The sequence below is a fragment of the Macrobrachium rosenbergii genome, chromosome 37 (genome assembly GCF_040412425.1).
Source record: "Macrobrachium rosenbergii isolate ZJJX-2024 chromosome 37, ASM4041242v1, whole genome shotgun sequence".
NCBI classification, from domain to species: domain Eukaryota; kingdom Metazoa; phylum Arthropoda; class Malacostraca; order Decapoda; family Palaemonidae; genus Macrobrachium; species Macrobrachium rosenbergii.
In genome coordinates, this window is record NC_089777.1 from 7274829 (window position 1) to 7302816 (window position 27988).

A 27988-nucleotide genomic window follows, 5' to 3' on the forward strand; every position below is an offset into this window, starting at 1 on the left:
GTTGGAAAATTTCGCTTTTTAAACAGACAATCCATTATCGTTGTCTTTCCCTGTTCAAACACGCTAGCTCGCTGGAGTTTTTTCGTTGTTTCGCTAGTGGTATGTTTCGTTTACGTACGACGGGAATTTCGACTTTCCTTTCGCTGTTGTTGTTTTCTTGGGGAACTGGTTGCTATCTTAGGATATGATGGTGGCTGAGAGCTCGAGCCTGTTTGTGTAACACTGCAGTTACATCACAAGCAATGTGCACAGAAGTGATTCGAAAAGGTAATGGTCGAGAGAGAGAGAGAGAGAAAGAGTGTGTGTGTGTTATTTGACGAACATGTACGAATGAAAGCGACTTGTAGTCATCGATCGTCCTTTGAAGATTGAGACAGAGCGGATTCTCAGGGCAAGAAGCGAGCGACAGAATACCCCAAATAGAGGAGATTATTTGAAAAGGGTAAGAGTCCATCTTGAACCGTATTCGATCCTCTGCCTTTGAAATTGAAACTGATAAAGAGAATCCTTCTCTGTTCTACCCACTTCCCTTTTGAAGTCAAGATTTTCTTTCTTAAGGAAAAGAACGAGTTAAAATTTCCTTTGTCAAAGAAAAGGATTTTTACGTTTTAATGAAAAAAGTATGAAATCTGTGCCTTGGCTTTTTTTTTTTTTTTCTCCGCGTTGTTTTCCGACCAAACACAGAAAGGCGTTGGTAAATTCTTGAATATTTCACCGAGGTGTTTTGGGAGCTTATGATGCTTAAGAAAATACGCAATAGAGTTTTCCATTTCTATTCATAAAATAATTAATTCTTTCGTGTATTATGTATGTGTATATATATATATATATATATATATATATATATATATATATATATATATATATATATATATATATATATATATATATATATATATATATATATATATATATATATATATATATATATATATATATATATATATATATATATATATATATATATATATATATATATATATATATATATATATATATATTAGCGTGAGAGAATTTTTAAGCTTTCGGGAAATATCTCAGTTATCGCTTCATCACTGCCGCCGAAGACGATAATAGGAGGGGGAGGAAGAAAAAGTTTACGGCTCAGAGTATGACAGGAAATATCCGATGACGATTCCTTGATTGACTTTTCCTTCCTTTACTTTGTGGGAACCACGACAGGGGAGAAAGCATAGTCATATTGATCACTTTTACCGTGATTAGAACCCTTTCGGCTACCGAAGAAAAATGGCACGACCTCGTCGTTTTCGCATTCATAATTTGCAAAAGTTAAGTATGCTTCAGTTTAACCAGACCACTGAACTGATTAACAGCTCTCTAAGGGCTGGCCCGAAGGATTAGATTTATTTTACGTGGCTAAGAACCAGTGGATACACAAACAAGACAGAGTAATGAGAACATGAAATTTAATGTAAAGGAAAATGTCATTTTAAAAAAGGGTATTCTAAACAGGAGTAAGCAGTTTTTCACAGTCATAACAGTTTTTCACATCCGTTACAATAGACAGGATTGTCACCAGTTAAATATACTACTTTTTATTAGGTCTTTTAGTTTAAATAAAAAAAAAACAGATTATGAAATTCATGTTTTTTTGTTCTATCAGCGTTGGTTTATTGTTGGCCTTTACGCCAACTTTTCAGACAAATCTGAAACAGCTTGCAGCTCGTTTTTATTTTGATGATGTATAACATAGTTGCAGTAAATACTGGGCGAACATTTGCAAGCTATTCCACGAAGTTAATGATGATTGCTTGTTCTTCGGGTAGGACTTACAAATTAACTTTTTGCTTGTCTTTGGCCTTTGTTAAGGTGTTCTGTATTAAATATTTGAGGAACGAAGGACGATTAATATATATGGGATCATAAATATGTTCGAAATTGAAGATAGTTCGTAATAATTTTTTTTCTTTTGCTCTGAACGCGCGAACCCAGTCGATTAAATGAAATAACGATTGTGTTTTCCGTAGATTTATATATTACTGGTAAATCTTTCCCTGTGTTCATGAATGAACAAAAATAAACGTGGTTATCGCCTCGCGAAACCTATGAAACAAAACCATCTTTTCATGTGTAATATATGTATATGTATATATATGTATATATATAATGTGTGTGAGTTTGAGTGGCAAGAGAAAAATAGAAAACGAGGAACTTTGACTCACGTCGACCTAATGGTATTTACAGGAAGCGAAAATGGTAAAAATAGCTAAAAATAACGCTATTAATAGACTCCGGCAGGCACCTGAATCGTGTTTCGCAAACCGTGTAGTCAATGTAGGTCATTTATACAAGTTCTTCTCCTCTCGCAACACTATTGCAGGTGTATTGTTGTTGGTCGTGTGTCTGTCAACCTTTGTTCTGGTAGTGGAGATTCGTTCACTGCCGATTTGCAAAACACGGTTTGTTATTGTTGTGGAAGTAATACTGGGTGTAATGTACTCTTTTTATGTTATCCATATTATCGCCGTCGTTTATGTTATTAATATTATCGCTGTCGCTTTTCTCTACGGAATATAATGGTTGGTTATTTCATGAGTTAATTTGCGTTCTGTATATATTTAATATGTATAGAGGATTTTCTTGGAAAAAAAAACGGGTTGTTATGCGTCAGATTTTGGAATATTTCCTCATCAGTAACACCCAAGTCGTCAGCTTTGTTTTAGAACTGTATCTGCGGGTTGACCCCGTTTGCACCCAAATATTCCTTTAATAAAAGTCTATGTGCGTTCACTCGTACATAATTAAACACTGTTTCAAGGTTTGTAATAACCGTGGGTATATAAAAATATTATATTTATATATAAAAATCTTATTTGAACGCCTTAAGAGCAGAGAAAAAAAATTGTCCATTTGGCAGAAATGACTTTTGTAGTCGAGTTTAACGCTGAAAATATACAAAGATATTTACGACTGAAAGAGGAGATCGATTTTAAGTTACGTGTACTGTGAGAGAGAGAGAGAGAGAGAGAGAGAGAGAGAGAGAGAGAGAGAGAGAGAGAGAGAGAGAGAGAGAGAGGGGGGCGGTTGTTAAAAGCGCTTTCCAAAACTTACATACTCTTCCTTAGATATCATCTCTTCACATCCATGGGTACAGAACTCACACGTTTTTCGCGGCTTCATTCTACGGTAATTTTGTAGATAACTCTGTTCAACCTCATTTTTTACCTTCTTGTCGACTCTCCCAGCACGCAGATTGCTACATACGAAGCTGATAGATATGCAAAAGTAAATAGTCATCGCTTGTGGAAGTAACCGCCGTCTGTATTTTTGGTCCTTATCCAGTTCTGCACTTACCTGAGTTTTAATGTGCTTCATTTCTTCTTTTCCAGATATCTTATCCACTGAACTCGATTATTCTGTATGTTAGTCATTTTCACGGTGACTCCCTACAATATTTTGTTTGTACATTTTATTTTATGTTCTAGGTGGTGTTGAGATCATTAACTAATTTCTCTTTCTTTCTTTTTCTGTACAGTGGTTGAGACCTCGCGCTCTCCTCTGGTCTTGAACGACCCAACGCCTAAACCAAAGAGGAAACTGATACAGGCCCCAAGGTTCAATCTATCTGTAGAGGTGAGGAATTAGACACGTTTTCTCCGTTTTGTAACCAATATTTATTATTTTCCAGTGTAACTTTCGTAGTATACTGCAGGATCTTAAATGACTTGTCAGTTGTGGAATCACGTATTTTTCATTCATTAATAAATTCCTTTCATATTTTGCAGGATGAGGAGGAGGATGATCTAAGTGACATTCCCCCGTCCAGTCCAAGGCTGACTCACAATTTCAGTGTGCATTCAGTTGGCAGTCCAGGTCCTGAGTCGCCTGAATCAACACCCACCTCACCATGGTCACGTATGGGTATGTTGTCCAAGTTTTTTTTTTTTTACTTACTCTTGAAGAGTATTTCAAAAAAAAATTCACTTTTTGGTTCATGGATGTAAATGTTGATAACATATTGATTTGTATTTTGTGCTTATGGGAATAGTTTCACATGCAGATATTTTTTTCATTACATTGAGCTAATGTTATGTTTCCAATGCAAATATGATCCTCTTTATTTATTGGCAATTCTATTTGAAGGTCTTTTATTTCTCCATCCCTAGCTTTTGATTTGGCAAAATACGGCAATGCAGGCACACCCGAACGGCGTCATTCCATCACCTTGTGTGAAACTCCCTCCCAACCACGACCTTCATCAGAGTCCATCACCCCACCCTCTTCTATGCCCCAGTCTACAAACGTTTCTGCACCCACTTCACCTGCACACCAAGACTTCATTGCATCAACTTCACAGACACAGCGAGATTTCCTGTCATCAGTAAGTGTAACGAGCAGGACAAGCTGCAGATGAGAGAATATTAAATGCTGGGTAAAAGCTGCTCATTATTGACATTCATTAGGCTGTCTGTTACTGTATCATCGAAAAACGTCCATATGAAACAATAGAGACATTTGAAGAATTTCCTAATGTTAACTGAAATGTGCTTATTGTTTAGTATTTGTGCAAGTTTCTATTTATCAAAACAGATGTAGATTCAAGAAAAGTTTTGCATTACAATCATACTTGTCATATGCAAACATTATAATACTTTGCAAGTATTTTAATAAACAGACATTCTTCTTTTTACTAACATGGATTAGTGTTTCCTCGAATATTGTATAAAACACAGGCAGGTCAATAGAAACTATTAGTCATGTGATTTGTTTTTTTTTTTTTTCTACTAAAAGTTTTTAGTTTAGATTATAAAGTGTATTAAGATATTGAGACTTTTATGTTGGATTCGTATGTCATGGTTACAACATGGTCCTTTGTATATGCATCTGTTTCCAGTGACTTTGAATAAGGTGATTTCAGTGCATTTTCTTATTTAATGTACAGATTTTAAACATGCTACTCATGTTCCAGGCACATTTTTCCTCACGGCTTGACTGCTTAGCTCTCACCTTGGAGGAGGTGGTCCACATCCGTAATGTTCTTACTAAAGCAGACCTAGAAGCGCTCCCTCTCGACTTAACCATCAAGGAGGACATGGCCAAGGGGAAGATCTGTTTCCTCTGCATGAAAACCAGATTCGGTTTCTTTGGTCCAAGAGGAATAGAATGCAGACTTTGCAAAAGAATTGTCTGTAAAAAGTGCGCCACAAAAGTAAGCCTTGTTGATGCATCTTCTTACCAGTTATCTAGATTGTGACATAAGTGCCGTTTACAGGTACTGTAAAGTGTGTTGAGCAATAAGACATTCAAATCTGATTTAGATTAGTATATTTTTTTTAGGATCTGCTACAAGAATTCCAACTAATTAGTTTATACATTTTCAGATGCGAATACCAACCGAACACTTTTCAAATATCCCAGTACAGATGTTAACCCCTCAGGCATTATCTCCTCGGGATGAGGAAGACGATAGTATATCGCTACCTAGGTCTATACTTTCAAGACTTACAGTAAGTTGAATTAGACAGCCACTAAGTTATTTTACAGTTGTATTGCACTTTTAAAGTTTTTATTGATTTTTTTTTTACAAATTGGAATATTTTTAACTGCATTGCAACATTCGATTAGGCTATCAAATACTTTTCTATTTGTAGAGCTGCAGGTATCTGCTATCACAGTTTTTTTTTAGCTTAACAATTCTGTGCCAGCAGTAGGCTAGGAGTAATTATCATTATCAAAAGTATGATCTTGGACCCATTCATCAAACCACCTCTCCAAGTCCAGGATAACTAAAAGTAAATATCATGCTGGTTTTAAAATTTTTAGTGACATAAAGTATAGGGAAAGGATATTCGTTTGGAAACCATGCTGTAAAAGCAACATAACAGTAACAACTGTGTTCACTGTAATCTCAGTGTAGGAATTACTCTAAAAGCTTGAAAAGAATGTTGTAGCATTGAAAGAGGATCATCACTGTGATGTTTGAGGATTATTAATTCAATGAAAGTTGAGAATGATTATGGCATCACTTTTCAACACAGATATTCTCTCCAGTACATTCAGTATGTCAGAGTATTTTATTTACAGTGAAATTGTTTTTTACGTTTATATGTATTCGAATAAATACAGTAAGCGTGGAAGGTAACACATTTAACCATCAATTTCCTGCGGTGCTTATTATGTACAATACTTGCAAGGAGCACTGAAATACTTGCTCAAGTTACTGCAAAGTCTGCCAAAATATCTGGAGTTTTCCTTCCAATCCTCCTCAGTTTTATGACATTAGATAATACAGTGCAATGAACTTTTGTTTGGCAGTGTAAGAACCAATGCGTGTAATGTGTTTAGTAACTGTTTGGGAATGTTCAAAATAAAAAGGGACACTTTTTTTACAGTTTAACTTCTCTGAACACATCGCTAAGCGTATTCAGGTAACAGAGCATGAGGAGAATCACATGCACAATGGAATTGATCACATCCTGTCTCAGGTACAATTCAGGAAGCTAAGCTCATGAAGCTTACATTTTTCATCCAAAGCTTTTGCCTTGATTTGGCAGAACCTCCTTCATTCATTAGTTTTCCAATCCCGGCTTTTTGTTCTTGCTTATTCCCCCCAAAAGAGTTTACATATAGTACTGGATATCACTGATGATATGTCAAGACTTGAAAATATACTGTCATTATTCCATTGGACTTTAGCTATACAGTGCATAAAAATAATGTCTTTGTAGTACAAAAGTAGAAATACTGTACCTGTATTGTACTCTGCTTTTATCAATATACATTCACTTGACAATCAAATATGACATTGCTGCTGTGAGTCTGTAGATCCTTATGAGAGTAAGCCACGCTTTTCACTATAGTTACAACATTATTATACAGTATGAATACAGCGTTTATCTCCTGGAGAGCCATTGTATTTCAATTCAGCTTTTGCACGTGTATACTTCTGCTGTATTTCCACAATTGAAGTATGGAGGATGCATGTGTTTCCTCCCCTCCTGTTGGGTTGGAATTTTCTTTTGCCTTCAGATCTTTGCATGTCCCCTTTGGGAAAGATTTTTTAAAATAAAATATAAGAGCTTTTTATCTTTGTGAAAATATTAAGATGAATATATCATGTTGAAAGAGAAAATTCAAACTGGAAACATACACAGTGTATCATCTTTGAAGTACAATAAAACTGTTGCTTTTGGTCATGGTTTAGAGAAACCAGACCTTCAGAATATTTCAAAAGTTCTCCATTCTCTAGTCTTAAATGCAGGTTTATTCATGCCACTGGTGACTACTTAATCTTTGTTTCCAGGATTAGCATACCAATAAATTCTAAAATTATTTTTTTTTGTGTGTGTGTTCATAGGACCTGCCTCTACCGGGTACAAACACAAGTAGCAGTGGAGCTATTGAAAGGCGGAGCAGTGTCAGTGGTAGTGTTGGTTCAGCTCCATCCTCACCAACACTTCCTCGTTCTGCGGATGGCCCACAGTCCCTTCCTACGCAACCTCCAGCTCCATATGTTAATGAAGCCATTAAGAAGTATGTGGCCATTGCACTATTTATAATAGACAGTTTTCCTTGAATTTGGAGAACTTTTCATCATTACTGTAGTGGATTTGCATGATGCTTGCTTTTAATGCTTATTTTAATGTGGTATTAAGTGCATTTGGAAAACCTTCAGATACTGTCATTTAAGATTTACAGCTACTTAGAAATTTAAAATTATGCATTGGCATGCGAGAATAGATTATTGAGATACATATTGGCATGTGAGAACAAATTATTAAAAGAAAATTAAAAAAAAATAAATGTAATTTTGAGAAATAAGCATATTTACCAAGCTCAAGATTTTGTCAGTTTATGTTTCCTTTCTGTGTTATGATTACTACTGCATCTGTGAAATTCTCATTATCTGTATGTGCATTTATCTTTAAATTTAATTCTTTTAAAGTGAAGTTTAGAATTTTATTCCTTTTGTAATTAAATTACCTGTGTCCTTTAAAAACCATCCTTTTTTTTTTTTTGCAATGATTTCCTTTTTGTCCATTCCTTTTAAATGAGGCTGTCATTTATGTTGTCATTTTTTGTAGCTTCTCAGTGGGTTTTCCTTGTGCTTTGCATTGCATGATTGTTTTATAAATAAAATCACAATGCTTCCTTTAGTTAAAATCACATGCTATGTCATTAAAAACGCTATGCTGCTAATGGGTATACATGTACTACTTGGATGTTTAGACGTTCCATGCTGCAGCACCGTCATTCAGTTTACAACCACAAAAGAAGATCTCTTCCAACAGATTTCAGAAAGTATGTATGTTTAAGCAATGGCCATTACTATTTTTTTGTTTTCCCCTTTTACCAAAAGTTATCTCAATCATTTTACTTTTCTTACTATATTTATTTACACATGTTTTTTCTGTTAATCATGTTTCTTTTATTACTGTATTTATTTACACATGTTTTTTCTGTAGACAGTTTACTCTTTCATATGTCTACCTTGACCTTTTATCCAGTCAGCTTTTAGCTCATATTGTACTAAAACTGATTATAAATTGAATATAGTTAAGTTTCATATTTTAATAGTTATGACAAGTTTCATATTTTAATAGTTATATGATCACACCAGCTCCTTCACTATTGCTTGCTTGCATTAACAGATTATTTAATATGCTTTCAGTTTGTTTTAATATAGAAAATATTTTGTATAGGATTTTTCTTATGTATGCCTTTTAAGGTGCCCTAGCATGATGTACTCCATTAACCAGTTTTTCATTTTTTCTTTTAATGCATGCCTGTTTCAATGAGAAACTGCATTTTTTTTTTTACTTGCATGCTTTCACTTTTAAAAAGTTCCTGATTTCTGTGCATCTTAAAAGGAAACAGCTGTATCGGGCGAGGACATTAGCAATAAGTGAATGCCGTGCTATTGAGAAGGAATTAACAATGGAATTGTAAGTGGAATGCTTTTCTTTTCCAGATACAGTACTGTAATGCTTTAGTTTTCTTTGATATATTCCTTTTGACATGACCATGTCCTGTGTAGTCAGCTTACAAAAATAAATGACTGAAATAAACTACTATTTGATGGCATATAAAAACCATTTTACCCCAAAATGCAGATAAACATGGCTTTCTTGTGTGTATGTAAATTTGAGGTACTTGGTAGGCTACCATACTTGTTTTTCCAGTTGTTATAGACTCCTTAAGTTCTATAATATTTCAGCATTATTTACCTGGACATTATTATTGTGGATATCTTTAGTTAAAAAAGGAATTCCCATTAAAATTAACACTAGATGTTCTGAGATATTAAAAACAAAATATTGACTGGGCTCTTGACTTTAGATCAACAAAGGTGCTGTTTCAAAAGCAGTATTCAAACACAAATAAGTTTTAAAAACATCTATTTCAACATCCCTACTTGCCCCAGGTAACTAACCTACAAAGGATTGGTAAAATTTCTGCATTATACCCACTCCTTACATAATGACTATATTGTTTTGCATTTCACACTTACACCAGTAATAAAAAAAAATTACTGCCTCCAATAGGCTGCACATTTGCATATAGCATTAATACTGCTGAGGGGAGAATATCACTCATTATTTTATCTAATAATTCTATTTATAATCTTTTACACTAAACCAAGTTTTAATTCATTAATTTTGCAAAAAACCTTGCTATGTATAACACTGAGTAAGTCGAGAGTTAATCAGGAAATGCAAGGTTAAGAAAATGTCATTCATTTCAAAGTACCTCTTGCACATTCTGTTTGTAGATGCATTGTTTGTACTCATAAAAAAATTATTTTATTACAAACAACTGAGTTCCAATTAGCCAACACACTTTTTAGTAACTAGATACAAAAATATTAGTCATCTTAATAACGAACTAGTCTGTAGTCGTGCATTTCTTCTTATAGAAAGCAAAAAAAAATTTCTTGTTAATGTGCATTTAGTGTAGGGTGCTTCTTGTACACTTATGCACATCTTGGGAATTAACTGTCTATATAACACCTGTGAATAAAAGATATTAATCCTCATATAGATAGAAGAACATAGTTTTATAACTCAAGTTATAAATTATATATTACTGAATAATTATAACAAGAAAAAAATTTTTATAAAATTTTTCAGACAGTAGGTTAGGCTAGGTCTCTAACATCTGGCTGCTGCAAACATCCAATGTAAACTCTTTAAAGTACAGCAAATGTATTGTATGGGATCGACAAAACTAAGCTAGGACAGCCTGAGCTGGCAATGGAATACAGTACACAAGTTTTTTAATACTACCTAATGAAATTGGACAGGGGCCTTTTACATGCCTATACAGTCAGAAATAGTATGCAATATTACAATAAATGGGCAAATGTGAAGAGGACTAATTTTGAAGGCATTGTAAATTATTTCTTAAAATTATTTGTAGTAACTAATAATGTTCTCAGATTTTTTCTTTGCATTAAATTGGCATGACATTACTTCTAGGATTCCAGAAAAAAATGTTCAGTACTATTTATGCCTATGCAATCAGATAGAATTTGGTTTTAGTAAGTACTTTTTATTTTAAAATTTTATTTAAAAAATATCTAACTTTGGATATTATAGTTGCCAGATCCCAAAATTGTCAAGCTCACCCTTATAATTTTCTTACAGAAAACAAAAGCAGCGATCAAAGAACTCACAAGCTGAAGATCGTTTAAGAGGGGAACTCATGACTGTTTGTGGGGACTGCAAAGCCATGGTGCTACACATTCTTGTGTCTATCAGAGTGCGAAGGGAACAACAAGCCAGTGGAACTTCAGCTCAGCATGAGTCTCCGCGTCATCATCTGCATCTCAACTTGAACCCCGTTTACCATTAATGAAACTGAAGTAAACAAATAGTTTCTTTTAAACCAGCAAATGTGTATAGTGTGTAACACAATATTACAATTATTTAAGAAGTTGACTTTGAAATCCATGTGGCCAGAATATAATTTAAGGTAAAGCAAAATTTTGTATTTTCCCTTGACTATTACAACATAGAAAATTTAAAGCTTCAGTTTTCACATAACAGCTCCAAACCAGCTTATCTTTTTATCTCATTGCTTCATTGTTTTAGCAGCTTGTAGAACCAACCACTGCTTTTCTCCTAAGATATATAACTATGTCATGTATACTATTCACGGTATTCTACATCAGAACCCAGTTATATAGCAAAGTATATTTAGATTTTTACTGTCAGTGTATGTTGTACCACATAACTTACACTATTGTCTTTCCACTGCACATATCTAGATACTTTCTCTTACTGAGGGCACAACTAGTGCATTACTAACTAGCATGTCAGATCTAAATACATCTATACTTTAGTGTTTCTAGGTTTGTGTCTTTTTTTTTCAAGTAATGTCCATTCTTACGTACTTGCCCTAGCAATTATTTTGACTTAGTTTTAGTATGGTCCTCTATTTTCGACATAGCAATACAACTCTTTCAATCGTCTATCTTTATATTGGTAAACTGTTTCTTGTACTGAGGGATCAATGTAATGTTTGTATATAATTTCTGATCTTGTCTTGCTTGTAACCCTGTGATTCATGTGTTTCTGAAATGTGATACTTCTCAAGTTAGAAGTGGTAAAGGTTAAATGTTGATAAAATATCTTCAACTCAAGTGATGTTCATAATGCAGACTGATGTTTGAGTATTGCTGTATATACTTATCAACTTTGTTTTTCAACCAAGGTCTCTGGAGCTGTCAGTGGAGATGAGAAGTTTGTAGTTAATTTGAATTCATAAGTGATAATGAGTATTCTATCACAAGCTTGATTTGCTTAAATAAAATTATGAAATATATATATGAGTTAAGGTGAATGTAAATGCAGTTTGAAGTTCACTGAATTGTGTCTATACTCAGTGCTGTTAGAAATTTATGTTATATCAGTAAATTGTCTGTATAATCTTTGATGTACACAGGAGAGCAAAGGAGTAATGTCAGAGGGATAAAATAATTAAGAAAGGTAGCTGTTTTTGTTCCACTGGATTGTGGCTTTAAGGCTTTTTTAGCAGAACCCCAGAAAAACTATAAAATCAATAGCTATGTACGTATATTCTCGTGTAATTCATTTATGCAAATATGATGATTTTACCCGATTTTTTTTATCAAAACATTTTCATAATCATATCCAAATATATAAATTTGTCTTTTTGTTATTCATTTTTCACTTGTGCCAATTAGATTATTAACATTGTTTTTCCAGGGTTCATTGCTCATTTAGCCAATGGGAAGACTCCCAACTCTACATAAGGTAATTATATATTTCTTAATAATTTGGAATGAAAACATACCATTGTAGTTTCCTTAAGGTTTCCAGCAATTTGTCTAGAGTAAGATAATAGACGAGACTCGAAGGAAGAGGAGTGCTGGAGAGCTAGTCGGGCAGTTCTCCATTTTGTACAGTAGGTAGATAATAGCCCTTATCCAAGTAACTTGACTTCATATTGAAGTCAGATGTTTGCATATCTTAAACTTGTCTATATCTTTCTCTGTTGAAATAATAGGAAAATGAACAGTGTGGCAGTAACTGCCAAAATAATGCAATACTCACCTGAATCTATCAAATAATTGCTATTGTACTGTACTATAACTGTCATTAACAGTACCCAGTATTTCAAATGTATTTATGCAAAGCATAGATATACTATTAGGTGTATGAAATGCATTTAGTTTCAAAACTCAACTCTATTAAGATATAGCAGATTTATGCTTTAGGTATTATTATAAACATCTGAACATGAAACATTTACACAAAGAGCATATCATTCCTAATTTGCATTCCTTATTTTTCAATGACATTTACTGTTCCTGCAGATGTGCTGTATTTTATTTTATTTGAATTGGAAACAACAGCAGTGCCTTAGTTATTTTGCCACTTTTCTTTTGAGGAGATAAATTATAAGCTTTTCTGTGAAACTACAAGGATATGAAAGGCTCTGGTACAATGTTGTTTACTGTTGTCTTTCCTCTGTCATTGTAGCAAGGAACTGACAAAGATTACACTTCATATTAAATGACAGGAGTGTTATGTTTGTTAATTAAAAGTTCTAACTTATGTGATAACTCAGTTATTTCAGGAGAGAATATATTTCAATGAAATCTTTCAGGTGGATTAGACATAGAGAAAAATAACCTTATTTTTATTGATATATGTTTTGAGATTACACAGTGTTTTGTTTGTGGTACAGGTTTACTGCTGATTTGTTTTTTACTCAGTTTTTATATTAAAAATAAATTGCCTTACATCTACAGAAACAGATAAATATTTAATGTATTTGAAAATGAGCTTTTCAAAAGCTCAAAGTATGTTTCTTGTGTGTGTACAAAGTTATATATAAAATTTAATTTTGTTTCTTGTATATATCTAGTATTAAAATATGTTCATACAAAAACCTGAAAGGTACAGTATAATTTCACTAATTACGTGTAAATCTTGAAACTACCTTTATTTATCCCAGCTTTTCATTTTTGTTTCATCTTATGCAAAGTGTGTTTGCCTATGATAATTATGCTTTTTTAACAACTTATACCAACATTGTATACTTTTTGGTTTAATTTTCATATTATAGCTTGTATATTACCTCAGGACTTGAATTCGTAGTTTTGTTGCTCCAAGTTAGCTTTTTCATCTTTGTACAGTTACTTTTTCTTCTTTTACATTACAGAAGGCACAAACTCTTTAAAACAACTGTGTTCCCAGTTTCAAGTCCATATAAAACTTACTATAGTTTTGTTATCAAAAATATTATCACATGATGTTTTAGCCATACTGTTAATTTCATTGCTATTTCATGATTTAAACTGATAAAAGCCTGTTTATTTCAATCAAAAGTACAAGTAAACATCAGATTAGTTAGTTAGTTATAAATGATTTGTTTAACCAGACCTCTGAACAAAAAATTAAAATGGGTTACTGATATGTTCATGTTTTGATTAGTTATGGCTTTGAGGTACAGCTTTTGAAGACTGTTGATTGCTGAAATTGTCCAAACTCAAGTACAGTACTAAATGTCTGTGATAATGGTAAATTATAAACTGAACAGAGAAGTTTGCATTTTTTCTTTTGTCTTAAAAAATTACGCCTGTGTATAGCTAGAAAGTTTTTAATAATTCTGTTATTCCATTAGCCTGTTTTTAATCATGCAGCTTATCATTAACAATTCAGCTGCAGTTTGCTGAAATTTATTTTAAATTGGGCTTGAGCTTGGGAATACTGTACAGTACTTTACTATATTATGATATGACAGTATTTTTGTTTAAAAATAATTTTGTTACCATAATACTGTAGAATGCTCGTTATTATGAACCCTACTGATAATTTCAAAAATCCCCATTAATAAACATAATTTTTGATAGACTGAAAAGATTAGTTCTAGGAAATTTATTTCTGGTTACCATTTTTCAGTATCTGTGATATATGTACAGTCTACTTTTAATTTGGTTTATTTTAAAATCTTAGTGCTGTAATATATGTTCATATACAGCTTCAAGGCATAATTTTAACAATAGAAAATTGGAAATAAAATTAACAATTTTGAATCTGTTTTGATAGCTTTGTTTTGCATAAAATTTTTATATATGGTCAGGATATTTTGGATGAGTACTGTAAGATGTGTAAATTGGCTTTCTGTACTAAGTATTTTGCTTATGTTGGTACTGTACTTACATATGTATTACTTGTAATTTGCAGAAAACTTAAGGGAATTGATTTTCATGTTTTAACTGGTTAAAATTTATTGTTGTGTACTTTGACTTGATACACTATGTGGCAGCATACTTGGCATTATCTTTATGTCATTTGTGGGATTTTTATAATGAACAGAATTCTTGTTTTCTTGTGTTTAGCGACTAGCAAAGGTTTTTGCAGGTTACCAGTAACCAAGTGGTAGGCAAAATGCTTGCTACTGTTATTTATATGCTTTTTATTCTTATAATTAAATGTAGCTTTGGCAACAGCATTCAAACTGTCATCATAATTCATTAATCTTTGATTCAATCTGAGCTAGGACTTTGAAATTTAAAAATATTTTGGCCAACTTCTGTCCATGTGCAAGGATTTTGATACTTGATAAAAACCCTACAAAGTTATAAGGAGTTACTGTTTCTCTTATTCTTGCTGTCCCCACAGTATTTGGTCAAAAAAGGCATAATATGTTTGGGCTTCTATGTTTTTGCCTTACTGAGTTTAATCTAAATATACTTGAAGCATCTTCAGAGAAAGTTTCCCCTAACTTTAAATTGTTAAAACTTTCTCTTAGTCAGTTCTCCTAGTATTACTTATTTTTGTGATTTTTTTTTTTTTTTACTTCCAGTCCCTAAAATGTGTACAAAGTAAAAGTGAATATAGTCATTGTAAATATTATAGACTGGTTTGGATTTAAGTATAAATAAAGTGTTATGTCATAAAGTAAACAATGGCTTCATTTGTTCTATCACAAGCATTACAATTAGAAAATTTTATAAACAAATTTTTATAGAACTGAAAGCTAAAAGCTATGTAAAGGATATTACAAAAATATATTTCCCAGCTGCAATATATGATCTAAGTGAAAGTCTACAAAAGAATGGTGTAAATATGACATACAGTTATCATACAGATTTTCATATAAGCCTAAATACTGATGCTATCTTCCTTAAAAATACAGTCTGTACTAGTTTTCATGCAACACTTCTTAAGCCAAGGTCAGTAAGAACACCAATGCTGAAATGAGATGATGTGAATAAAACTACTACCTATACGAGATCTGACACTGGTATGACAGAACACCCAACTAGATTGATTGCCTTATTATTCCAGAAATGGTACAGTGAGAGAGGCCTACAAGATGATAAAACACATCAAGAGTGGTTACAATGCCAAGCAAGTTTTGATTGGGAATGAGATGAGCCTCTTCTGGGAATAGAAGAATGTACCAGAATTCATGGCTGCTAAAAACTGTATCATCTTTGCTTTGGTTTCAAACACTGAAGACATGAAACTCATAGCCATTTTTATTCTAAAGAGAATTCATGGGCATTCAAAAGAGTATCAAAAAGTACTGTACAGCCTGTAAGCTTGTGGATGACAGTTGCCATCAAAGGTGCTACCTATGGCAAATGAAGAACACAGTTCAGCTCATCAATGCTATCCTGCCAGGATGGCAAAAGAGCTCTGGAAGAATTCAAATATGGAGACTGCATTAGACTATAATGTTTGTGCCTAGTAAACTGCAACCACAATGTTAATGAGCATGTGGAGGAAATACAACCTGAATGCATCCTAAATCTCATCAACTCTCATTCTGTTCAGAGTAAGAGCAGCACCACAGCATCTGGCCCCCCCTTAGGTTCCTAACAAATTGCTGCTGGGTGGGGCACTTCAAAGAACAATAACCCAGACAAGATTTATAACTTGGCACTAGGTAGTTCTAAACTATATCAGCCAGCCTTCCTCACATCAAAAACAACAACTTTTTTCATTCATTTATCTAGATTAATCTTTGGTGAACAATCCCTTTGCCATTTAGACTACGATTATGATCACTCGTATAACATGAAGGAGGCTGAGTTTCAGCAGCATGGCCCCTCAACTTTCAAATTCAAATAGCCAACAAAATGAGTTACTTTGACAAATTAAAGAAAGCAACTAGTTGGTTGAAACAACACCAAAAACCAGTTAGCAAGCTATCTGATACTTAAAACTATAAACAACACTGTGAAAGTAACAAAATCTAACAATGAATAGTTTTAGTTTAAACGGTACTATTTTATACTACCCAAAAATGAATATGAACTTACACATAAAAGACTATATTAGACTTCAGAGAAGATATAACACACAAGATAGCAAAATCTAAATCCCCAGCAAGAAAAACAAAGTACTGTAATAGAGATTATACTCAATGAAATCTTGCTTTAAAACTTAAATTTCTAGGTCAAAACAGATCTGAGAAATATGCAACCAAACTTCTTTAATGCAAAAATTATGCTAACATAGGCACACAACAAAAATTAAATAAGGACAGAAAATATGCATGCTGTGGATCTAGCAAATGGGCAGTGCAATGGAATCACCACTGAGAGTCAACTGCAGTTAATGCCTGGTGAAATTCCATTCTATGTAGACAACATAACTAAAACTACTACAAGATACATATACAACATAACTAAAAACTACAAGATAAGACAGCTATGGTCATAAGAGTGTGAGAGGGTGCGAAAGAAAGAGCAGGTAGACAAGTACTGCTAATTTATTGAGGAAGCGACCCGCTTAGAAAGCGGCGTGCGGATGTCGGTGTATACGTGGACATCAGTACAAAATTTACAAGTGACCCGAGGTCAAAACTATTTCTCTACACAAAACAGGACAGGTACATATAGATAACAGGATGATTAACAATAGCTGATTAGACAAAAAATACTCTGACACATATACTGTACTATGTATAAGGGCAAATGAACAGGTAATAAATGTACAATTACATAATGATAATAAGGTTGAGTACCACGACCTCGGGTCAGCTGTGAAGGCACCGTAGAAAATGAGAGGTTCATCATAGAGAACCCGTTGAGCGGGGACTTTACAATACTCCCCCCCAACAAGACGTAGGCAACGTCTGATCAAAGCAGGTATCTGCTTGGGCGGCGGAGAGGGCCGCGCCTTCTCGATGTCAGCTGGGGGGTGCGTTCAACTTCTCCGGTGCCCTGCAGATGGAAGTGATGGGTTGCTCTCCTGGCCAGGCCCGGGGCCTTCTAGGGGCGCCCACAAGGTCTTCTTGTGGGTGGGGCGGGCTGAGGGGGTGCCGCTTCCCGCTGGGGACTTTGGGAAGTGCCCCTGACCTCTTCCTCCAGGAATGCGGGCTTGAGGCGGTCTACCGACACCCAGTCATCCTTCCCGTGGATGGCCACCCGGAATGCCTTTTTGTTTCTCTCCAGTATGAGGAAAGGCCCCCTGTAGGGCCTGGTTAAGGGTGGGCGTACGGCATCGTTCCTGATGAAGACGTGGGTGGCAGAGGGTAGACCGGGAGGCATGAAGGGGGACGTCCTGTTGGTATATGTCCGCCAGCAGGGGGCGAACTTCCCAACCCTGTCGCGGAGCCTCTGTGTTGTTAGGTTGTCCCGGTCCTCCGTGATGAGTTTGCCTGGGACTACGAGGGACTCCCCATAAACCTTTTCTGATGCGGACGGGTTGCCGTTGGCTCTGGGGGCAGTCCTCAGCCCAAGGAGGACCCAGGGCAGCTGGTACTTCCAGTTGTCGGCAGTGCAATGAGCCATGAGGAACGCCTTCAGGGACCTGTGGAACCTCTCCACCATTCCATTGGCTGCGGGGTTGTAGGCGGTGGTGCTGTGGTGAGTGGTGCCCAGCAGGCGTGCCAGGACGGTCCACAGCTCGGACAGGAAGGCTGGGCCCCTGTCCGTGGTTATATGGTCCAAGACACCGAACCGGCTGATCCAGCTGGAGAGGAGGGCCTCAGCAAACACACTGGGGGTGGCTTCTTCCATGGGCATCACTTCAGGCCACCTGGTGGAGTGGTCGACGACTGTTAGAAGGTATCTGACTCCTCCTGATGGGGGAATAGGACCCACTACGTCGACGTGGATGTGCCCGAAATGTCTCCCCGGCTGGGGAAAGTCGCCCACCCCGATTCGGTGTGCCGCCCTACTTTGCTGGCCTGGCACTGTATGCACTGCCTTGCCCAGGCCGTTGCATCCTTCCGTATGCCGTGCCAGACGAACTTCTCCGCCAGCAGCTTGGCTGTCGTCCTGCCGGAGGGGTGGGACAGTCTGTGGATGATGTCGAAGACCAGCCAACGACGGGAGGCGGGCACCAGTGGGCGGGGGTGGCCAGTGCTTACGTCGCTCAGCAGTGTTGGCCCCCCAGGGGCGAGGGGCACGTCCTTCCACTTCAGCGATGTGATGGCGGTGCGGTAAGCTGGAATCTCTGGGTCGGCAGCCTGTTCCCGGGCGAGGTCCTCACAGTCGATCCTGAGCTGCACTGCATTGATTTCGATCCTCGAGAGGGCGTCGGCTACTGGGTTCTTCCTGCCTGGGAGGTACTTGATGGTGCAGGTGAACTCCACGATGGCTGCGGGGTGTCGCTGCTGCCTGGAGGACCATGCATCCCCCAGCTTTGTGAAGGCGTGGACCAGCGGCTGGTGGTCCCCCCAAATTGTGAAGGGCGTACCCTCCAGGAGTAATTTGAAGTGGCGTACCGCCTGGTACACCGCGAAGAGTTCCCTGTCGAAGGTGCTGTAGCGGGACTCGGTGGGGCTGAGCTTCCTGCTGAAGAAGGCGATGGGCTGAGGGGCTCCGTTGACGACCTGCTCCAGGACGGCCCCACAGGCGATGTTGCTGGCGTCCGTTGTTAGCTGGAGGGGGGCGCTGGGGTCCTGGTGGGCTAAGGCTGTTGCCTTGGCGAGGGCGGCCTTCGTCAGGAAGAAGGCCCGTTGCTGGTCGGGGCCCCACACTAAGGTCTTCGGATGACCCTTGAGGATCTCCGTCGGGGGGCCATGGTGTGCGCGACCCCAGGGATGAACCTCCTGTAGTCGTTGAGCATCCCAAGGGATTCTTGTATGCCCTGGACAGAGGTAGGGGTGGGGAACCTGATGATGGCCTCGACTTTCGATGCAACTGGGCGGACGCCTCCCGGGGATATCTCGTGGCCCAGGAAGTCAACCCTATCGACGCCAAGGTGCACTTGTCAAACCTGACGATGAAGCCATTCTCCTGCAGGTGCTGCAGGACCTTCCAGATGTGCTGAAGGTGTTCTTTGTGGGACCTGGAAAAAATTAGGATATCATTGACGTACCAGGCGCAGAAGTTCAGGTCCCCCAGGATGCTGTCCATCAGTCTCTGGAAGGTCGCCCTTGCATTCCTCAGGCCGCAGGTGGAGAAGGCGAAGACGTAGGACCCGAAGGGCGTGATGATGGCAGTTTTGGGGATGTCCTCTGCAGCTACTGGTACCTGGAAATATGATTTTAAAAGATCAAGTTTTGAAAATATTTTGGCCCCATGGAAGGAGGCCGTAAGGTCTTGTATGTTTGGTAGAGGGTAGTGGTCCGGTTCTGTAGCGAGGTTGAGCCGCCTGTAGTCACCGCATGGTCTCCAGGAGCCATCCGTTTCCTGCACCATGTGAAGGGGGGAGGCCCATGGGCTGGGGGCCTTCCTGCATATGCCCATATGCTCCATTTTGGCGAAGGCCTTCTTGGCCTCCTGAAGGCGCTGTGGGGGAAGCCTTCCGAACTTTGCGTGCGTCAGTGGGCCCCTTGTCTTGATGTGATGATATATCCTGTGTTTAGCGGGGGCCCCGGGGACCTGACGAAGCTCGGGTCTGAATACCTCTGGGAATTCCTTCAGGAGGCAGGCGTATTGGTGGGGAGCAACGGAACAGACTGTGGGCACCCTGGGGCCCGGCGACAGGGGCAGGGACTGGCAGGACTCGGTGTCAAGCAGGCGTTTGCGGTCGACGTCGACTGCCAGTAGGAGAGGATGGGGGACCCATTGGCGGCTGTCAGGGAGGCAGCCAGGTCCGGCGGGCGTCTGCGGTCCTCTCTGGAAGGTGGGAACACTGACCGCATTGCCCCAGTGTCGATCAGCATCATCCTGCTGGAGACAGTGTCGCAGACGTAGAAACCTACTGGTGCGGGTCTCGACGAGAGAGGCCTTTAATTCTTGGAAGGTGGCAGGGCTTGTGGTGGACGTCACCCACAGGGCGACCTTTCTGTATATCTCCTCCGGTAGGGCATTGATAGCGATGTCCGCCTTCAACACCTCGTCAGTCAGGCCTGCCACCCTGAATTGCCCCTCGACCCTGTAGAGCCAAGACACCGGGTTCTGATGGGTGAACGGTGGCAGTTTTATGCTGAGGGCAGCCCTCAGTTGGTCCGTCAGGAGGGGCATCGCGCGGGGAGCGGGTACCGGCGTGGAGGAGTGTGTGGGTTTTGGCATGGAGGGCTCGAGAGGGGGTTGCGTGAGGGAGACATCTGCCTCCGAGAATACACGCTTGGGAGTGTGCCGTGTGGGTCCGCTAATGACGCCTGTAATTTGCCGACGAGGGTCGGTAACGCCCGAACGCTTTGTTAGAGCGCCGTAGTTAAGCACGGTTTACACGCTACGATAAATTGTAGCGATTTATTGTAATGAAAAGGTTGTTACAATTTGTCGTTACGTGTAAACAGGAGATCGTTATCACTACAATCTTCTGTTTACACGTAACGACAAATTGTAACAACCTTTTCATTACAATAAATCGCTACAATTTATCGTAGCGTGTAAACCGTGCTTTAGTCTGTTAGGGGTGTGGGGTGGTTCATCAGGCCAAGACTAAATCACCGTTTGGGTCCGTTAATGGCTCCGGGAACCACTCCGGGGGTCACCACTGTGAGAGGGTGCGAAGGAAAGAGCAGGTACACAAGTACTGCTAGTTTATTGAGGAAGCGACCCTCTTATATAGCGGCTTGCGGATGTCGGTGTATATGCAGACATCAGTACAAAATTTACAAGTGACCCGAGGTCAAAATTATTTCTCTACACAAAACGTACCTATAGATAACAGGATGATTAACAATAGTTGATTAGACACAAAAAATACTCTGACACATATACTGTACTATGTATAAGGGCAAATGAACAGGTAATAAAAGTACAATTACATAATGATAATAAGGCTGAGTACCGCGACCTCGGGTCAGCTGTGAAAGCACCTTAGAAAACGTGAGGTTCATCATAGGGAACCCGTTGAGCGGGTACTTTACAAGAGAAGCAAATTAGAACTGAAAGTATGGGGTTTCACAATGCCTCCACAAATTTTACATACAAAATAGGTGCTAACAAAAATACTGCACTGCAAGTAGCAGCATGGGAAATAATAATCAAGCAATGCAATCACCAAATAATTCCATGGAAAATAATAAACTAAATATTAAAAAAAAATCTTTAAAAAATATATATAAAATGAAAATAAAGTACTAAAAGAACATACAGTAACAAAAGGTAAAACATCCAACACTAGAGTTATAAAATACAGATCAAAACATTCATTCAGATACCAAACAAGAATAACAAACAGTTAACCATTGTAACCTGGCAACTTCTAATCAAATTTTCAATCCATATATCCATTCTTCTTAGTATCAACATCATAAAAAAGTTGGTTTAATCTTTGAATTTGCAATTTGCCTATTCATTATTCAACAAAACCTGTCATTATTATTATTATTAAAGTAGATAAAACCTATCCATATGGAACAAGTCCACAAGGGCCATTGACTTGAAGTTCAAGCTTCCAAAGAATATATGATGTTCATTAGGAAGAAGTAAGAGGAAGTAAAGGGAAATACAGAGAGACCCCACTTACTAAAAAAGGAAAAATAAATTAATAAATACGTAAATGGATAAAAATGTATTAAAAAGCAAGGATAGTATTAGGGTAGTAATGCATTGCATTTTCGCTTAAATTTCTGAAGTTCCAACTGTACTAACAACGAGTTTTTAAGAGAGAAAAAACACTAACATGAACTGGTATACTTGATCTGGTCTTTGAAGTTGCAGCTTTTGGTGCTTTATCAGCATCCTCAATTTCAATATCTCCCTGGGAAGGAATTTAACATTTCAACAACTACAACAACAACATATAATTTGGTGGATGAAAACTTCATGGACTGAGGGGCTTCTTAAACAATTCTTGAGCCACTGAAAAATTAAATTTCTCTATCATAAAAGAGTTAAACAGCTTTTCTTATAAATTCATTTTTGTTACAGTTCTTCATGCCAATTCATCAATCATATTGACCTCCATGACTCCATATACAAGCTTCCTGATCCCTAAGGGAACTAGCAGTACATGCCACCCTGGACTTCTTAGTAGGAACCAATACTATTATTTGTACAGACTGGCTCCATAACAGTGAGAACAAGTTGTTGGAATGTGGGAATTCAACATATGATTGGTGGGTTGCTATGAAAAAATATGAAACTTGTACAAAACCATCGATCATAGTAAGCCAAAACTGCAATTAAGGAAGGAGGTCTAGGGGTTACAATATAGTGGTACAGCGGTCCAGCGAAGCTCTTGGAGACTTGACAGTGGTTGAGATTTAAACAATAGGTGGAACTGTCAAGAAGCTACTGTAAAAAAGGAAATATAGATGCAACTGAAATATCCATGCCAAAACAAACATGCAATGGATATAGGCTATATACACAAATGGCTCTGTCTCACGAAGATGATTGAGATGTGGAAAAGGATAATTAGAAAAGGAACATGAGGAAATTGCCACTATAAGAATTTGGCCTGCCACAACTAGTGAATTGGAAAGGAGTATGAAATTTAAGGCAAAGGGCAACACTGGGAGCCATGAGGTCATTTAGATCTGAAAGGGAAATTTAGGGTAAAAAGGTTTCAAAGGCACCTTTGAAACCTTTTTACAGGAGGAAGCCCTCACAGTTGCACTATGAAACACTTGTTGAGAAAGAGTGGAGAGTAAGATAGAAGAAAAAGGATATGAAGGGAAGTATAGTAAAGGGAATGGAAGGGGTTGCAGTTAGGGGAGAGGGGACTCTGCAAAGAACCTTACGTAATGCCTATGGTGCGCTATGAGGTGCACTGATGGCACTAACCCCCTGTGGGAGCCACAACTAGCGATCGAAAGCACAGCTCATTCCCTTGATTTCTAAGACCAGCAGCTTTGTCTATGTACACATGAGAAGTAGAAGTCTGTTGCTCATGGGATAAAGGCAGTTTTTGGATCAGGGCCCCAGCTACAGAAAAATATCCACTTGGCCTGGAATAGTCAAGCTGAAAATTGTTTGCCTGGATTGGCTATTTTAGTAACATCAGCAGCCTGATGTGAAAAGCCTCTCCTCACCAGGCACTTCTAGAGCATCTACGTTCATAAAGACTGAGGAGGTTGACCAACAGTCCTAGTGATATCTCCAAAATCAAAATTAAAGAAGTTTCTTCCAGACCAGCAGAGCTCTCAGGAGTGCTACCAGTAGAGCAACAAGGTCCGGAAATAATGTTTGCTGTGGCCAAAGTAGGGCTACAAGTCATGCATAGCTGTTGGACTGCCAAAGTTTGTCGAGCACTAACCTGACCAAGGAGAAGGGGTAAAACCTTTAAATTGTTCCAAGGAACCATGTCACCTGGCCCATCCAGGCTGAACAATAGTTTGGAAGTATGTGAATGAGGTTTGTGGCAAACAAGTCTACTGAAGAAGTTTTCCACAGCTTCCATTCTGCTCTAAGATTAGAATATTATACTGCGCTTCTCTAGATCAAATCTCGGGATTAAAGCATTAATGTGAGCCTCCATCCACAACTGGATCTCCACAGTCAATGGGCATACTGCCAAAGTTTTGGTGCTATCCTTGTGTCCGAGATAACCCACTATGGTGGAGTTGTCCGTCACCTCTAACACCTTGCTGGACAGGTGACTTTTGAAAGCTTGAAGAACTAAGGATACTGGCCACAGTTCTAGAAAATTTAAATTAAAACCCTTTTCTTCTAAGGACCATGGGCCACATGCTACAAAATCCTGTTGCACACGAGGAAACAAGAAATCCTACTCATAGGTTCTGCTCATCTTGCCACGAAGATGAGCAGAGGCAAGGATAGGGAAGTCATCCAGCTGATCTGACGTAGACTGCTGTCAGTTCAGTTTCAATTAGATACCCGTATACTGTATACAGTATCTAGGCTTGAAATGGGTCTGTGGAACTAGCTTCTCCATGGAATTTACATGGCCTAGCAACTTTTTCCACAATTTTGCAGGCAAGGAAGACTTGGGACATGCCAGAAATACTGTATTCTGGTCCATTTCCATATAAAAGACCCAGGTACTGACACAAGTTGATTAGGTACCTGAGGTAACTCCAAAGTTCTACAAAGGCAGACACCATAATATGGCTACCATCAAAGCATCTCAACAACTTGATGCTTCTGTAGACCCAAACAGCAACTGGGGCAAGTGAAAACCTGTGGGACTACTGCTAGCCAAAAAACAGAACCTTGAACTGCAATCTGGAGGGATGTCCTCAAATATCTGTGGACTGGAACCTGAAAATAATCTAAGTCCAGATTTGCTGACAGGGTGCTATTTTCAATAGAGCAATCCACTTCAGCTACAATCTTTTTCTTCTTTTTTTAATGAGCCCCCTTAAGCTGTTTCGTCCTTGAACGACTCATTTCCTATTTAGCAGATGTTTCACGAAAGGATACACCTTCCTGACTCCACCCTTCCCTATTTATCCAGGCATGGGATCAGCACTCAGTTGGGCTGGCTTGCCCCCTACCCACTCCCTTTCAGTGACTAGGTTGCATTGTTGCTATATCCATCCATCCAAAAAGGCATGGAGAGAGCATTCAAAGGGCTGAAGTCAGTGACTTAATGATGTGTCTCCGACCTTCTGACACATTAATTACAGTACTACAAACAGCAATTTCAAACACCTTCAGGTCACCAACTAATTCAACTATAGTTCCCTTTACCATTAGCCTTGCTAGCTTGTAACAAGTTTAGAATATCACCCAAGTTTTGCTTTTTCTTAAGTTCAGATGATTTATTCTCTTTTTATATCCTTTCAGGTATAACATGTTACCAACCTGATTAGGACCATGCAATCTGATACAGAACCGTAAGTGCCAAGAAAACAGTATTAGGCAGGAAAAAATACAACATCTGTATGTTTTAATAGCACAGTAATTATATTGCCTGTTGAAAGCTCAACATCACAATAAGACTGGGGACTCATGAGGAAGTCTTTTAAAACCTGTTGAGATCCAGTAACACTGTGATCTTTCTCTGCATCTTTTCCCACTTCTATGGGGGGTCAATGTTTCTGACAGCTTTCCTCCACCTGGCTTGGTCAAACACATCATCCTCTGACAACTGTTTGTCTCTCACATCTTCTCTAACTACATCCATCCACCTTCACTTCAGTCTTCTTCTTGGTCTCCCACCAGGCACCTCCATCTGCATCACTCTCCTCCCTACATATGTCTCATCCCTTCTCATCACATGGCCATACCACTGCAGTCTTCTTTCCTGAGCCTTCTTTGATAGTTCTATGACTAGTAGTTCGCCTCATTCTTTCATTTTTGTTACTCCACACATCTACCTGAGCATTTTCATCTCTACCGCACCCAATTTCTTCTCTTGCACTCTCTTTACTGGCCATATTTCTGCTCCATACATCAAAGCTGGTCTCACTACTGTCTTATACACTCTTCCTTTATCCTTGATGTTTATTCTGCGGTCGCACAAGACACCTGACATCATTACTCAATTTTTCTATCCAGCCCGCACTCGTGTCTTATTTCTACATCCAAATTTCCATCATCAGCCACTGTTGAACCAAGATACCTACATTTTTCTACTCGGTTCAACCTTGTCCCTTCCATACTAATCTCGGAGTCTTGATCTTCATCAAAACTTAGGTATTCAGTCTTTTCCTACTAATCTTTAGTCCTCTGTCTTCCAGTGCCTTCCTCCATTGCTCTAGTTTTGACTCCACTACCCCTCTGTTGGTGCTGCATAACACGATGTCATCAGCAAACAACATGCACCAGGGGGATTGATCTCTTATTCCTCGAGATAGCACATCCATTATCAGGTCAAAAAGATATGGACTTAAAGCAGATCCCTGATGTAAACCAACTCTTACTGGTATCCATTCAGTTAAACCAACACTGCTTCTCACCTGCATTTTTGCTCCTTCATACAGATCTTGGACCAACCACACACACTTCTCCAGTGTTCCTTTTGCTCATATACACCTCCAAACCTCTTGGCGTGGGACTCTATCATATGCCTTTTCCAGATCTATGAATCTATGTGCAATCCTTTCTGCTTTTCCCAGTGTTTTTCCATCATCTGTCAGAGGGCAAACACTGCATCTATCGTTCCTCTTCCAGTAACACTGTGATAAGCAGCTGAAATATAAGAATACAACTGAGGTGCCAAAAAGGCTCTACCACTTAAACTGTAGAAAAAAATTGCCCATAAGAACAATCTTCATCATCTGAAGAAGGAAGAGGGACCTTCTTGGGTCAGCAAAGAGAGCCTCCTAACCAAAATCTAAAGAAAACATAAAGCAAAGTCAATTTCCAAGGTCCTCTTTAAACTGCATATATATGAGTGTCAAAATATGCAAAAAGATCAAACTCCAAATAACCTTTGTGCCAGTCAGTTCACCTTCACTTAAATGCCACAGTCCGACATCTAGCAGTGCAGACAATGGACACACTATCAACATTCCAGTCACAGATCTTACACAAGGCAAAAGGAAACTAGTACAGATCAAGCTAAGAGTGACGATGAACACCTTTATTACTTTCAAAGGACAGATCATACTAAGAGTGATGATGAACATCTTTATCTTTAAAGGAATTGGAAGCTAAAAATTTTTTTTTGACTAGCTTCGTATTGAGGATACATAAAAACTGCAAAAAAAAAAAAAAAAAAAAAAAAAAATCATCAGGAGAAAGCTACATGCAGAATTCAGACTCAGGTGAAATATCCACTGAATAAGGAAAGCTTCCCATCATTCCCAACTACCTTACAAAAGAAATGTTTGTGAGAGAAAATGATATGATAGCCTCTGAGCTGCAAGCACAAATCTTCTGACTTAGGTTAGACAATGACTGAACATGCCAAGAAATTCCAGGTTGATGTCAAAGTATCAACAGAACAAGACTGGCCTCCAAACTCACAAATACTTGACAATGACAAGCAAAGTTCTCACAAGCATTCTCTCCATACTCTTGAGGGAGACACTATACCATCTGCAAAGATGACAAGAAGTGCTCACAACTCCACAGGACAGTTTCTATGCCATCAGTGCTAGAATTCAAAAGCCTGTTACCATATACACATACTGCTACCATGGGCACAAAGACCAATCATGGGAACTGTAGAATTAATAAAATACTAAACACATTGAGGTATGGTATTTCATATATGTGACAGGAAGAAATTGACATGGCCCACTGTCCTCAGAAATGAGCAAGTGACAATGAATCCAA

General features: G+C 38.3%; 1 protein-coding gene and 1 long non-coding RNA gene across 10 annotated transcripts in view; one reads left to right on the plus strand and one right to left on the minus strand.

Annotated features, from left to right (window-relative positions):
• The window catches only part of spir (spire type actin nucleation factor), a 506323-nt gene extending 490923 nt beyond the window's left edge, over positions 1–15400 (plus strand). The window contains exons 10-19 of one of the 8 annotated variants that reach the window (XM_067081380.1): positions 3497–3594; positions 3747–3882; positions 4128–4342; positions 4931–5170; positions 5343–5468; positions 6354–6446; positions 7319–7494; positions 8191–8262; positions 8832–8906; positions 10608–10815. In XM_067081380.1, the coding sequence (XP_066937481.1) occupies positions 3497–3594; positions 3747–3882; positions 4128–4342; positions 4931–5170; positions 5343–5468; positions 6354–6446; positions 7319–7494; positions 8191–8262; positions 8832–8906; positions 10608–10815 (1439 nt within the window). Of the gene's footprint in view, positions 1–3496; positions 3595–3746; positions 3883–4127; positions 4343–4930; positions 5171–5342; positions 5469–6353; positions 6447–7318; positions 7495–8190; positions 8263–8831; positions 8907–10607 lie in introns of all 8 variants that reach the window. The other 7 variants (XM_067081384.1, XM_067081381.1, XM_067081382.1 and 4 more) reach the window with 7 other exon arrangements.
• Positions 9343–22658, minus strand: LOC136825290 (uncharacterized). 2 transcript variants are annotated; one of them, XR_010849281.1, is made up of 3 exons: positions 22479–22658; positions 10637–10820; positions 9343–9971 (listed from the first exon to the last, which is right to left on the minus strand). It is a non-coding gene; the product is annotated as an uncharacterized lncRNA (long non-coding RNA). The 2 variants fall into 2 exon arrangements; XR_010849280.1 differs by lacking the exon at positions 22479–22658 and adding an exon at positions 12280–12417.
• Between the last annotated feature and the right edge of the window lie 5330 nt (positions 22659–27988).